Consider the following 15,620-nt stretch of genomic DNA (forward strand, 5'->3'; position numbering starts at 1 on the left):
AAAACCATCATGTAATTTCTGTCCTTGACGGAATGTATTAAATAAGCAAACACCACCAACAAGCAAAACAAGTACTACAATGTATTTTAGATCTAAGTTCATTATCAAATACTGTATATGATTTTAAAATATTTTCCCCATTCAATAAGTTACTTTTTAACTTCCTTGATGGTATCCATTGAAGCAGAAGTGTTTTTGATTTTTATGATGTTCAGTTTATCTATTTTTTCTTTGGTTGCTTGTACTTTTGATGTCATCTCTAAGAATCCATTCCCTAATCTAAAGTCATGAGAATTTATGCCTATGTTTTCTTCTAAGCATTTTACAGTTTTAGCTCTTATATTTATGTCTTTAATCCATTTTGAGTTAATTTTTGCATATGATATGAGCTAGGGGGTTAACGTTATTCTTATGTGAATACTCAGTTGTCCTAGCACAATTTGTTGAAAAGACTATTCTTTTCCCATTAAATGGCCTTGACATTCTGGTCAAACATCAACTGACCATAAATGTGAGGGCTTATTTCTAGATTCTCAATTTTATTCCATCAATCTGTTGTCTATTCTTGTGCCAGTACCACAGTTGACTGTTCTTACTTTGTAGAAAATTTTGAAATGAGGAAGTATAGGTCCTTCAACTTTATTCTTCATTTTCAAGATTGGTTTGGCTCCTCTGGGTCTTATACATTTCTAGATAAAATTTTGGATCAGTTTAGAATCAGAAGCCAGCTGGGATTTTGACCCGGATTGCATTAAATCTGTAGGTGATTCAGGAATATTGCTATCTTAACAATATTAAATCTTCTCATCAATGAACATGAAATTTTTCATTTATTTAGATCTTCTTTAAAACCTAATTTTTTCAATGTTTATAATCTTTAGAGTATAGATTTTACATTTACTTTGTTAAATTTATTCTTAAGTATTTATTCTTTATGATACATGGAATCATTTTTCTAATTTCATTTTCCGATTGTCCATTGCAAGTGTGTAGGAAAACACTTGCAATCAAATGCTCTATCCCTGACTGATACCCCCTAGAAAAACAATTGAATTATGTTAATCTTGTATCCTGCAACCTTATGAATTCATTTATTAGTTCTAATGTTTTTTTTAGTGGATCCCTTAGGACTTTGTACATATAAGACCATGTCATCTGTATAGATATAGCTTTACTTCTTCCTTTTCAATATGGATGTCTTTTATCTCTTTTTCTTAAGCAGTTGCCAGGGCTTGAACCTCCAATACAATTTTGAATAGAAGTGGTCAAACCAGACATTTTCTGGGGGGGAAAGCATTGTCTTTTATCAATAAGTATATTAGCTGTGGTTTTTTCATAGATGTCATATATTGGATTAAGTTCCCTTCTATTTCTAGTTTGTTGAGGTTTTTGTTTGTTAATCAATTACCTTAATTAACATTCAGATAATAAAACAACCTAGTGGGTAGTTTCCAAGGCTGCTATAATAAGGCACAAAAGCTATGTGGCTTAAAAACAGAAGTTCATTGTCTTATAATAATGAAAACAAGATCGCTTCTCAGCCTTTTGGCTAAGATCAAGTGTAGTGTCTGTTCTATCAGTTTAATAATGAAAACAAGAAATCCAAAACCAAGGGTTGGTTACGTCTAAGGGCTGGTGAAGAAGAATCTTTTCCATACCTTTCTCCTCTAGCTTCTAGTGGTTTTCTGGCAACATTTGGTATTCCTTGATGTGTAGAAGAATCACCCCAATCTCTGTCTTCATTTTCATATGAAATTCTTCTTGTATGCTTGTCTGTGTCCAGCTTTCTTCTTTTTAATGAGGATACTAGCCATATTGGATTAGAACCCACCCCAATGACCCTATTTTAAAATGACTAATTATATATGCAACAAACCTATATCCAAATAAGATCACATTCTCAGTTAGAACTCAGGGTTAGGACTTCAACATATGAAGTTTGGGGGGGGGGTTGTGGGTTTTTTTTTTTTTTTGTAGTTTATTTTCAAGTTGGTTTCCATGAGCATTCCAGTCCTCATCCCCACAAGTGCCCTCCTCCATGCCCATCACCCCCCTTCTCCTATACCCCACCTACATCAACCCTCAGTTTGTTCTCAGTATTTAAGAGTCTCTTATGGTTTGCCTCCCTCCCTCTCCTTAACTATTTTTTTCCTTTCCCCACCCCCATGGTCCTCTGTTAAGTTTCTACTTTTCACATATGAGTGAAAACATATGGTATTTGTCTTCTCTGCCTGATTTATTTCACGTAGCATAACACCCTCGAGGTCCATCCACATTGCTACAAATGGCCATATTTCATTCTTTCTCATTGCCATGTAGTATTCCATTGTATATATAAACCACATCTTCTTGATCCATTCATCAGTTGATGGACATTTAGACTCTTTCCATGATTTGGCTGTTGTTGAAAGTGCTGCTATGAACATTGTGCCCCTATGCATCAGCACTCCTGTATCCCTTGGGTAAATTCCTAGCAGTGCTATTTCTGGATCATAGGGGAGTTCTATTCTTAGTTTTTTGAGGAAACTCCACACTGTTTTCCAGAGTGGCTGCACCAGTTTACATTCCCAACAACAGTGTAGGGGGGGGGGGGCATTTCTCACCAGCATCTATAGTCTCCTGATTTGTTCATTTTGGCCACTCTGACTGGCGTGAAGTGGTATCTCAGTGTGGTTTTGATTTGTACTTCCCTGATGATGAGTGACATTGAACATTGTTTAATGTGTCTGTTGGCCATCAGGATGGCCTCTTTGAAAAAAGTGTCTGTTCATGTCTTCTGCCCATCTCTTCACTGTATTTTCTGTTTTTTGGGTATGGAGTTTGGTGAGTTCCTTATAGATTTTGGATACTAGCCCTTTATCTGATATGCCATTTGCAACTATCTTTTCCCATTCTGTCAGTTGCCTATTAGTTTTTTTTTTATTGTTTCCTTTGCAGTGCAGAAGCTTTTTATCTTGATGAAGTCCCAAGAGTTCATTTTTGCTTTTGATTCCCTTGCCTTTGGGGATGTGTTGAATAAGAAATTGCTGCCGCTGAGGTTGAGGAGGTTGTTTCCAGCTTTCACCTCTAGGGTTTTGATGGTTTCTAGTCTCACATTCAGGGCCTTTAACCATTTTGAGTTTATCTTTGTCTATGGAATAAGAAAGTGGTCTAGTTTCATTCTTCTGCATGTTGCTGTCCAGTTCTCCCAGCACCACCAATTAAAGAGGCTGTCTTTTTTCCATTGGATACTCTTTCCTGTTTCATCAAAAATTAATTGGCCATACATTTGTGGGCCCAGTTCTGGGTTCTCTATTCTATTCCATTGGTCTCTGTATCTGTTTTTGTGCCAATACCATACTGTCTTGATGATTATAGCTTAGTAGTAGAGGCTAAAGTCTGGGATTGTGATGCTTCCTGTTTTGGTTTTCTTCTTCAATATTACTTTGGCTACTTGGGGTCTTTTGAGGTTCCATACAAATTTTAGGATAGTTTGTTCTAGCTTTGAGAAGAATGCTGGTGCAATTTTGATTGGAATTGCATTGAATATGTAGATTGCTTTGGGTAGTATTTGTCGGGGGCTGCCAAGTTTTCTGTCTGCCTCAGGCAAGGATTATCACTCTCCAGAGAATGAACCAGCAAACAAGACTTGCATCTAGAGGCTGGAGACTGCCATTTCCTGGTCAAAATAACTTTGGCGTCTGTCATGCTGGGCCAGCCTGGAGTGGCCAAGGTGCACAAAAGATCAAAACCGTATTTTGGATTATTCAGTGCTAACTCCCCTCTTCCCAGCATTGCTGAGGCAAATCTGGGCATTTCTTTTGATATTCATTTGACTCTGTTTACCTGGTAACTGACCTTGGTCAGCTGCTCTGTTTTCCCACCTTGAAACCTTTATAAAAGACAGTTTTCTGAATAAAGCTCTCTCTCTTTTGCCTGATCGGAAAACTGTGAGTTCTGTCTTTACTCTCTGCGTCTCCCTCTCCCTCCTGCCCTTTTTCTCTCCCTCTCTCAGGAGAAGGACCCGCGACGATTCTCCGCCCTGCCAGTTGGTTGGGGCGGAAGAAATAGGTACCACCGAATGCCGGGAATGAGTGGCCCCGGCTCGCGGGATACGACAAGTATTGACATTTTAACAATATTATATTTATTTGTCCGATCCATGAGCATGGAATGTTTTTCCATTTCTTTGTGTCTTCTTCAATTTCCTTCATAAGTTTTCTATAATTCTCATCATACAGATCTTTTACATTTTTGGTTAGGTTTATTTTTAGGTATTTTATGTTTTTTCATGCAATTGTGAATGGGATCAGTTTCTTGATTTCTCTTTCTGTCGCTTCATTATTGGTGTATAAAATGCAACCGATTTCTATATGTTGATTTTGTAACCTTCGACTTTGCTGAATTCATGGGTCAATAACAAGTAACGAAGATAACGTTACCCTGAGAAACTATATAGTCTGATTATTTCAGAGAGAGAGAGAAAGGAAGGTAACAAAGGAGGTGTAGAACATGTATCAAGAGAATTGATTAAATATGCCTGTTTAAGCAAACCTATAACCAGAATAACCAGTCCAGAGGAGGGGAGAGAATATATCCGTTAATATATCTGGTCCAGTGTGTCATTCATAGCCATTGTTTTCTTGATGATTTTCTGCTTAGGTGATCTGTTCATTCTGTAAGTGGGGTGTTAAAGTCCTCTACTATTATTGTATTATTATCAATGAGCTTATTTATATTTGATATTGATTCATGTAGCAATTATGATATAATGCCCTTATTCATTTCCTATTACAGTCTTTGTTCTAAAATCTAGTTTATCTGCTATAAGAATGCCTACTCTGGCTTTCTTTTGGTGTCCATTAACATGATAGATGGTTCTCCAGAGCCTCACTTTCAAACTGCAGATATCTTTAGGTCTAAAATGAGTCTCTTGTAGACAACATATAGATGGAGCTTGTTTTTATCTATTCTGCTACCCTGTCTTTTGATTGGAGCACTTAATCCATTTACAGTCAGAGTGATTATTGAAATTTATGAACTTAGTGCCAGTGTGTTACCTGTAGAGTTAGTATTTCTGGTGCTGCTCTCAAGTCCTTCCTTGTCTTTCTTGCTTTTGGTTTTTGTTGTCGCCCCACCCCCCACCCCTTATGCTCAAAGAGTCCCATTTCAAATTTCTTATAAGGCTAGTTTAGTGGTCAAAAACTGTGTTAGTTTTTGTTTGGGAAATTCTTTATCTCTCCTTCTATTTTGAAGGACACTCTTGTTGGATAGAGTATTCTTGGCTGCTTATTTTTTACATTCAGTATGTTGACTATATCTTGCCACACTTTTCTGACCTGTCAAGTTTCTGTGGACAGATCTTCTGCAAACCTGGCCTAAGGACTTTTTTTTCCCTTGCTGCTTTCACAATTTGTTCCTTGTCTGTGTATTATGTGAATTTGACTATGATATGTTTTGGCTATAGCCACCTTTTGTTGAATTTAATGGGAGTTTTCTGTGCTTCTTGGATTTTGATGTCTGTATCCTTCCCCAGATTAGGCAAGTTTTTAGCTATAATTTGCTCATATAAACCTTCTGTCCCTTTTTCTCTCTCTTCATCTTCTGGGACTCCTATGATATGAATGTTATTATGTTTAAACAAATTGTTGAGTCCTCTAAGTCTGCCTTTGTGATCGCTAACATTTGCTTCCCTCTTCTTTTCAACTTTATTATTTTCCATAATTTTATCTTCTATATCATTAATTTATTCTTCTGCCTCATTCATCCTCATTTTTGTGGCCTCCATTTGGGTTTGCATCTTGGTTATAGCATTTTTAATTTTGGCTTGACTAGATTTTAGTTCTTTTATCTCTGCAGACAGAATTCTGCGGTGTCTTCTATGCTTTTTTGAAGCTCTGCTAGTATCCTTATAATCATTGTTTTATTTATTTGAAAATATTTTTTAATGTTTATTTTTGAGAGGGGTGAGAAGGCAGAGAAGGAGACAGAATCTGAGGTAGGCTCCCCACTGTCAGCACAAACCCCAATGTGGGGCTCAACTGACTGAGCCATCCAGGTACCCCATAATCATTGTTTCAGATTCTAGTCCTGAGATTTTACTTATATCTGCATTGACTAAGTCCCTGGCCATCATTTCTTCCTGTTCTTTCTTTTGAGGTGAATTCTTCTATTTTGTCATTTTTAGAAAGAAAAAACAACAATAATAGAATGAAATAAAAATGAAAAATAAAGGGAGTTAGATCCTAGGTGTGTTGTTGTCTGTTTGTTAATAGAGGCTTAATAGAAAAAAAGAGAAAAGAAGAAAGAAAAAAATTTTTTAATTTAAAATGTTAAAAATAAAATATAATAAAATAAAATTTAAAAATTGTGCTTTTTCTGTATCAAGAAACAAAAGAAAAGGAAAACAACAACGTAAACAACAAAAGAAAAACAGAAGGAACAACAAAAAATGAACAAACAAACAAAAAGCCAAATGAAGCTAGATCCAGTTTCCCCTATAGCTGAAACTTTGCAGCAGTCTGTGGTCAGCGGACTAAGCTCAGGGAGGGGATGCTTGCTGGTCTTCTGTAGGAGAGACCTACTGCTCTGACCTCAGGCCTACTCGCCCTAGTGATTGATGTGCCTTGAGGGCACAAGGGGGCGGGGCTTGGTGTAACAGCTCTCTTCTCCACTTGGTGGCGCTGTTTATCTCACTGGAGTTGATTAGTGTTTGTGGGCTAATGGTGGAAATGCCTTCACCCCACTCCCTAGTTTCACAGACATGCAATCAGTCACCCCTTTTGTGTCCCCTGCATCCATCAGCTCCCTACCTTCCCCCTGTCTCCCAGCTGTCAGCCTACCAGGGAGTGCCTCCCTCCAGAGTTTTATCTGAGGAATGGCTGTTTCAAAACCCCACACTGTTCCAGAGAAAAGGATCTTGCTACACTGTGGCCCACTTGGTTGTACTACCCCACAGAAGTAGGAGCTCAGAGTTTGTGGTAAATTGCAACACACAGCCTGCTCCAGGCTTCGCTGCCCTCCGGCAGTCTATTTTTATACGGGTGAATGTGGCAGCTTGATGGTGCCCACTGGGTCTTTTGCCCATGGAGAGGCTGTATCACCTCTACAAAATGTACTCCAAGCAGGGGAACCCATTCTCCCTATGCAACCCAAGGAGTCTTCAGACTATGCTGCCCATTCCAAGAGGTTCTGCCCTGCTTCCTCACCAGAGAACCACCCACCAGAGGCTGACCTCTGAAACTTGAGACTTTGTTTATCAAAGCCTGGTGGTATTGAAACCCTCTCCTTTCCCCCCACCCCATCAAATATTTTTAGGGAACAGTGTTCTTGTGCAGTCCCCTGTGCATGTTTTTACTCTTTCTAACTGCTTTCATGGGGGGGGGGTGCTTTTTTGCACAAACCCAATGTGCTGCTCTCTCTCCCTCTCTTTTTCCTCTCTGTGAAAATGGCTTCCTTCCCCTCTGCAGCACCACAGCTCTTCTTTCCCCCATTTCACCTCTCTGTACCATATGCCTGCCACATTCTCTCCCTCAAATTATGTAAATTGTTCTTAGGCTAATGAGGAATAATTCTCAGATTGATTTCCTAGATCTTCAAAATGGTTTGATGCTGATCTAGCTGTGTTCAAGGGACAAGAAAAGCCCAGGGTTCCCTTATTACTCTGCCATCTTAACTTCTCTCCTCTCTTAATGTTTCTTAAAACAAAATCAGAAGATTTAATTACAAGTATTACCATGTCGATTGGCTGGTGCTGTAATGGCTATGCCCTTTAGATGGGACCTGTGCTATCCACTTTACCACAGCCCCCATCATTCCCATTTAGCCTCCTTCATTATCTTAATTAGCTACGGGTGTTTGAGTGTGAGACCTTGATTTAGAAGCTCAGATCATTGTCTTCTATTAGCCTAAGAGAACCTGAGCATATGCCCATTATTGTTCATAGTATCAACTGAAGAAAATTTATCTATTTTGAACATAATGACCCTTTGAATTAGAAAATGAAGGACATTTGGATGTCAGATACTTTTGATTTCAAGGATTTTCAATCTTGATTTTTTTTAATTTTTTATGGTTTTTATTTATTTTTGAGAGACAGAGACAGTGCAAGCAGGGGAGAGTCAGCGAGAGAGGGAGACACAGAATCTGAAGCAGGTTCCAGGCTCTGAACTAGCTGTCAGCACAGAGCCCGACGCGGGGCGTGAGATCATGACCTGAGCCGAAGCCGGCCGCTTAACCGACTGAGCCACCCAGGCTCCCCTCAATCTTGATGTTTTAACTGCTGTTTTAATCACACTATACCTTAGGTATTATACCTACTACCTAATAATTCACTTCAAGAAATACATGTGATTTTAGAATTTTTATTCCATTTATAACAAATATTAGTAGACATAACCTATATAAAATAAGATCAACCATATCTAAAAACCTTCAAAGAAATGAAGATTATAGAATTACATATATTTGGTAACATTAATTTAAAAAAAGGAACCCTGAAAAAATTATTTTTGACCAAAATTCTACAGAAAAATTGTCTCTTTTTGACATAATTTAATATGTGAGATTTGAATTAAAAAATAATGGCCAGTAAATCGAATTAAAAATAGCAGGCAGTATTTGATATATATTTTTTAAACTGATCAACAAAATGTTTAGTATAAGGTATACCAAGAAAATAATTGATTTTCATAAAAATAATTTTAGTAAAATAAAAATTTTAATGAAAAATGTCAAAAAACAGTGTAATTGTACTTACATAGGAAACTGGGCAATGAAGTAAACTTTCTCAGGAACATGCTGAAAATGTATTGTGTTTATATAATTTAGATGCCATTTTATATTTAAAATATTGGTCAGGGGGCCTGGGTGGTTCAGTTGGTTAAGCATCTGACTTTGGCTCAGGTCATGATCTTGCAGTTCATGAGTTGAAGCCTCGGATTGGGCTCTGTGCTGACAAATCAGAGCCTGGAGTCTGTTTTGGATTCTGTGTCTCCCCTTCTTTCTGTCTCTGTCTCTGTCTTTCTCAAAAATAAATAAACATTTAAAAAATTAAAACAAATAAAATGTTGGCCAGGATCAAAATATCTATAGGTCAAAATGATGGAAATCTGAACTACAATATCAAAATATTTTGCCATTTTAAGGACTTCGTCAATAATGGCATCTGATTGACTGAAGCCTGGTAGGTGAGTGCAGTGTTACCAAAAGAAATTTCAAAAACTGAAATCCTATAGAATTTGTTCAGTGTCTTTTGTAGGATGAAAATACAAAAAGGGGATGGATATAAGATCACAAATGCTGTAGGTCAGAAATATTTACTTTCTTCTGCTAATAAGCCCATTTCTTCTTTCCCTCACTAAGAGTACCAATCAGGATCCTCAGGCCTGGAAGATGAAAGACATTCCAGCCAACAAACTGTCCATTGCATGGCAGCTCCCACAATATGCCCTGGTTACAGCTGGGGAGGTCATGTTCTCTGTCACAGGACTTGAGTTTTCTTATTCTCAGGTAAGTTTTTGCAAGTGAAAAGTGGAGGTGGATATATTGCTCAGAGAAGGATGAGTTTTAATCCCAGCACTGCCTTAAATAGGTATGTGATACTGGTCAAGACCTCTATATTTTTTGGCCGTAGATGCCTTACATATAACCCTGAACAGTGAATCATCTTGACTCCCGGAATCATGGCAGTGTAGCATAGAAGGTGATGCTGTTTGGGATATAGGAAAGGGTACTTTAAGAATAAGGACTTCAGGAGCACTGAAGGCTGAGCATCCAATTTCTGCTCAGGTCATGATCTTGTGGTTCACAAGTTTGAGCCCTGTGTTGGTCTCTGTGCTGACAGCTCGTTGCCTGGAGCCTGGTTCAGATTCTGTGTTTCCCTTTCTCTCTTTGCCTCTCTCCTGCTCATGCTCTATCTCTCTCTCTCTCAAAAATAAATACAATTTAAAATATATATTAATTTCTTATTTTAAGAATAAGGACTGTGGAGTCAAACTGCCCATGTTCAAATTCTGACAGTACTACCTATTGTGAAAACTTGAACAAGTAAATTATTTCTGATGCTATTTTTCTTTATGTATAAAATAAGAATACTGATAGAATTTATTTCTTAGGGTATAATGAAGATTATATGGTATAATTAAAATATTCAATTAAGAGCTCCATCTTATTTTTACTGTTAACATTATTACCAACCCCTGAATCAAACACCATAGCTGAATTTGGGCGAAGGGGTGGGAGTTCAGATTTGGAAGCTTTTGTGGGAGAAGTTTTCTGGATGCATGGGTCACATGGACGGTGTGGGAAGTTTGTTTCCTCACAAATCTGTGTCCTCTCTAGGCTCCCTCTAGCATGAAATCTGTACTCCAGGCAGCCTGGTTGTTGACAGTCGCAGTTGGGAATATCATCGTGCTTGTTGTGGCACAGTTCAGTGGCCTGGTGCAGGTATGGATCTGATGGAAGCAGGAGCTTGTCTACCCATGACTACCCCTCCACGTTCCTTTTCTCTCTCTTCCCCCATTCCTTTGCCCCTCATGTTCCCCACTCAGTGCTGTGGCAAGAGATGGGCTAGATATAAACAGACGCGGCCAGGAAAATAGACATCTAAGAGTGGCAGTAATGGCCACGATAGGCCCATATGAGGAGAGGCCGAGTGACCCATTCTTCTTTTAGCAAACCTCTGCCTACACTGATGACCCTGAGTCAATCTGCTCATCCAATAAGATCCATTTAGTTTCAAGTTTCTCCATATTATTCTTCTCTTATGTTTATTTCTTCCTGCAGTGGGCAGAATTCATTTTGTTTTCCTGTCTCCTGCTGGTGGTCTGCCTGATCTTCTCCATCATGGGCTACTACTATGTTCCTGTAAAGCCAGAGGATTTACAGAAGCCAGCAGATAAGCAGATTCCCCATACCCAAGGGAACATGATCAACCTGGAGACCAAGAAGACAAAGCTCTAATGCCTCCTTGGACTCTGTCCAGACCCCGATCTCTGGCTTTGGTCTTGGCCATCACCCATCTTAAAGCATGTTTTTCTCCTGCTTCGTTAGGGAAGCGAAGTAGCATTGCATCTGAGATGATCTCCTACACTTTTCTCCTATGATAGAAGCAGTTCTAGGACTGGATTTTCCAGTACATTAAAATGCAATTCCCCCGAGACTTTATATTTTCCCATCAATTACTAAATTCTGTAACCATTGTGTAGTATGGCTGAAGCAGGCTAGGTGTTTCTAAATGTCCATTAAAAACACAAATGTATAATTGAAATTGTCTCTGGAGTTAGGCAAAGTTACATAGGAATCCCTTTACTTGCCATTTAGAACTAATGACTCCACTTTTTAAGGTGCTCATTCCAGGGCAAAATTGTAGAATGACAGAAATGGTATTTCAAGTTTCTTCATAAGCAACATAATTATACTATTCACTAAGACCTCATGAATTGGTATGTATCGTGCGCAATCTGGTTCAGGGCTGGCCTGTCAGCTACCTAGTCTTGATAAGACCTTTTTAGTAAATTTTTCACTACAAGTGGTAAGAGACAAAGGACATTTTATTAAAACACAGAAGAAATATTCTTTCTGATAATTATGGCATTTACTAACCCAAATACCCTTTTCTTCATACCGATAGATCTTTGGAAACCAAATTAAATATGGTAAGCATGGTTCTGGAAATCAAGAACAAGTATAAATTGTAAAAATCTTGGGGTGCCTGGATGGCTCAGTTGGTTAAGAGTCCAACTCTTGATTAGGATTCAGGTCAGGATCTCATGGTTCATGAGATGGAGCTCTGCATCAGGCTCTGCAGTGGCATGGAGCCTGCATGGGAATCTCTCTCCCTCTCTCTCTCAAAAATAAATAAATGAACTTAAAAAAATAAATCTTGTTGAGCCATTTTTCTACTGCACATTCCTCTTAGAAACTGCAGTGTTTCAGCTGGATTATGCCTTACTATAGACGCTAATTATAATTTTCCAACCATTTCTTTTCAGTGCTTTTGGGTCAGCTTTTTCTTACAATTACATAATTTATGGCTTATTGCCACAGATATTTAATAACAATATTTTTATGAATTCAACTTCCTGTGTTTTATTATTACCCTCTTCAGCCTCAAAGTAGTGGATATATTTTGATAGTTTTTCCTATTTTTCCCCATAATTGTAATTTCTTTTTCCAAATTTTTATTTAAAATTCTAGTTAGTTAACATACAGTGTAATATTAATTTCAGATGTAGAATTCAGTGATTCGTCACTACATACACCACCAGGTGCTCATCACAAGTGCACTCCTTAATACCCATCGTCTATTTAACCCATTCTCCCACCTACCTCCACTCTGGTAACCATCAGTTTGTTCTCTATAGTTAAGAGTCCATTTCTTGGATTTCCTCTTTTCCCTCCCCCATATTTATTTGTTTTATTTCTTAAGATTCACATATGAGTGAAACCATATGGTATTTGTCTTTCTCTGACTTATTTCACTTAGCCTAATAATCTCTAGCTCTATCCAAATCATTGCAAATGGCAAGATTTCATTCATTTTTAGGGCTGAGTAATATTCCATCATATATATATACCACATCTTCTTGATCTATTCATCAGTTCTATAATTTTTAAATGCCATTTCTCCTTGGAATTTCCTGTTTATTAAAAAAAGTTATAACACTCTAGATTTAAACACAGTGATGCTCAGTGGAGGGGCTTGATCCCATATAAAGATCCCATCGAAATCTGTAAGGGGATGACAAAAGTGGTAGAACATGAGGGTTTTTTGTTTCTATGTTAATGAAAAAGGTCAAACCTTGCACACAATGAATGAACCAGTGGACAGACATGGGGATGTCATACTGTGGTGTATTTCTAGGGGAAAAAATTCAGAACCACTGTACAATAGGGTCTCATTTCCATTGATTTTGCTCCATTATTCTTATCTAGAACTGTGTTGAGTCTCACATAGTAAAGGTAACAAATTAGAGAAGTTACTCCAGTTTCCCAGTGTTATATATTTCAGTTTTACTGACCATGTTTTCAGAAACAGTGAGGTGATAGTAACACTATTCAGTTTCTCCAGATATCTTCCAGTGAACCTGACCCTACTCCTTCAGAAGATATTCTGTTTATTTCTGAGCAGCTGTAACTCAATCTCTTCTATGAAGTATTGTTTAAAGAGAAGTTAATAGTAAATATTCTGAGAAATCCTGCAGTAAAGACAGAAAACACTTTGTTTAGCCTAAAATGGTGTAGTTATCTACAAAACTATGGTTTGGGAAAAGCTGTGGTAGGTCATTCTTCCTTATGCTGAAATAAAACCTTCCTCTCTGAAACCTCCTACCATTGGTTCTTCCCTTTTTAGCTAACAAGAATAAGCATAACCCTCTCTTTCATATGGCAGAGTTTTTGCCATTTGGGGAGGGCTTTTGTGTCTCTGCTTCAATCATCAAGTAAGTATACATCAGGTTAAAGATTCTCAGTTCCTTTACCTTCTTTAGTGGGTTTTCACAGGGCACAGTCCAGCCCTTTCAACATTCTTTTTTACCTCTTCTGAGAAATGTATTTTGCCTGAAATGTTTCAGTGACTCAAAAGCTTTCTTAGTATCTGATACCTGAAGCCAAGTGGTCTGAGTAGAGGAAGTAAGACCTGCCTTTCTGAAAACAATATACTTCTGTTAATACAGCCTTAGGTAATATTAGATATTTTTGGCAACTCTACCATAAGTTCATATTACAACCAGATGGTTGGATAAAATGTCCAATTTCTAAAAAATGGGTTTTTTTAATGTTTTTATTTATTTTTGAGAGAGACAGCATGAGCAGGAGAGGGTCAGAGAGAGAGGGAGACACAGAATCTGAAGACAGGCTCCAGGCTCTGAGCTAGCTGTCAGCACAGAACCTGATGTGGGGCTCAAACCCACGAACCATGAGATCATGACCTGAGCCAAAGTCGGACGCTCAACCAACTGAGCCACCCAGGTGCCCCATAAAATGTCCAATTTTTAAAGAGAGCTATTGTTTATCCAAAAACATCTTTGAGCTTCAGTATATGCCATTCACCAAGTTAGGTATTGGAAAAACAAAAGTGAAACATCTGCTATACCTGTGTGCAAGGTTACCTCACTTATCTTGACTCACTGTCAAGATCCTAGAAAGAACGCAGGCCTGGAGGAAGTTATGGTATATTGAGAAAGAACAAGAAGGACAATATTACAGGGCTGCAGTGAGGTGCAATAAGGACAAGGATGCACTCAGAAGAAGCGAGGGACCAGATGATGTGGGGCATTGTGACTACAGTAAGAATTTTGATGTTACTGGTTTTTTAAAAAATTTATCTACTTAAATTCAGGTTAGTAACATACAGTATAGTATTGGTTTCAGGAGCAGAACCCAGTGATTCATCATTCACAAATAATGCGCAGTGCTCATCCCAGCAAGTGGCCTCCTTAATGCCCATCACCCATTTAGCCCATCCCTCCACCCACTTCCCCTCCAGCAACCCTCAGTTTGTTCTTTGTATTTAAGAGTCTTTTAGGGATTGTCTCTCTCTCTCTCTGTTTATATCTTATTTTTCCTTCCCTCTCCCTATGTTCATTTGTTTTGTTTCTTAAATTCCACATATGAAATCATATGATATTTGTGTTTTTCTGACTGACACTTAGTATAATACCTCTATCTCCATCCTCATCAAGATAAAAAGCTTCTGCACAAGAAAGTAAACCATCAACAAAACTAAAAGCCAACTGGCGGGGTAGGAGAAAATATTTGCAAATGACATATCTGATAAATGAGTAGTGTCCAAAATATATAAAGAACTTATCAAACCCAACACCCCCCAAAATCCAAATAATCCAATGAAGAAATGGGCACAAGACATGAATAGACATTTTGATGTTATTCTAAGTGAGATGTGAAACTGTTGGAGATTTAGAACATGGGAATGACATAATCTGACTCTATATTTAGAATAACTCTGGCTGCTAAGTGGAGAATTGTCCATTGGCAGGAAGGAATGGAGGTAGGGATTCCAATTAGAAGAATTAGAAGTTAAGAAACAAACAAAACAATTACTTGGACAGGGTGGTCACAGTGAAGGTGGGAAGAAATGGTTTGACCTGGGATTTAACTTTAGGTAGGACTGACATGATTTGAGTATGGTTTGCATATATGGTTTGAAAGAAATAAATCAATGCTGACTCTTAGAGTCTTGAGTAACGAGAATGAATGATGGTGCAATTTGGGGGGAGTAGGAAGACTAGGATTAAGAATAGGCGTGAGGTGTAAAGTAACTAAGACTTTTGTTTTGTGAATGTTGAACTTCAGATGCCAATTTGGTATCCAGTTGGAGATGTTGAGTGCCTTGGCAGTTTCATGAGTCTGAAGTTTAGTTAAGAGGCTAGAGCTGGAGGTATAAACTTGAGAGTCTTCAGCATATGAATGGTGTTTAAAGCCATGAGATTAGATGAGATAACCTAGGAAGTGAATGTATTTAGGGAGGACAGTCAAAGATTAGTCCTGGGATTTTTCCAACATTAGTGGTCAATAAGAGTAGGAGCCTGGACTTTACATTAAAAGCTGTAGTTATTAGGGGTGCCTGGATGGCTCAGTCGATTAAGTGTCTGACTTCAATTCATGTCATGATCTCATGG

The 15,620-nt window shown here is 38.1% G+C and overlaps 1 protein-coding gene and 1 non-coding gene across 4 annotated transcripts in view; both read left to right on the forward strand.

The window, feature by feature from the left end:
* SLC15A2 (solute carrier family 15 member 2) overlaps positions 1-11,555 on the forward strand; it is a 36,505-nt gene extending 24,950 nt beyond the window's left edge. For all 3 annotated transcript variants that reach the window (XM_029940713.1, XM_029940714.1, XM_029940712.1), the window contains 3 exons: positions 9,343-9,489; positions 10,321-10,425; positions 10,765-11,555. In XM_029940713.1, the coding sequence (XP_029796573.1) occupies positions 9,343-9,489; positions 10,321-10,425; positions 10,765-10,941 (429 nt within the window). In that variant the 3' untranslated portion in view covers positions 10,942-11,555. The remainder of the gene's footprint in view (positions 1-9,342; positions 9,490-10,320; positions 10,426-10,764) is intronic.
* LOC115293134 lies at positions 1,530-1,726 on the forward strand. The gene has a single exon (XR_003909383.1). It is a non-coding gene; the product is annotated as a U2 spliceosomal RNA (small nuclear RNA).
* Positions 11,556-15,620: the final 4,065 nt, after the last annotated feature.

The sequence above is a fragment of the Suricata suricatta genome, chromosome 5 (assembly GCF_006229205.1).
Source record: "Suricata suricatta isolate VVHF042 chromosome 5, meerkat_22Aug2017_6uvM2_HiC, whole genome shotgun sequence".
NCBI classification, from domain to species: Eukaryota; Metazoa; Chordata; class Mammalia; order Carnivora; family Herpestidae; genus Suricata; species Suricata suricatta.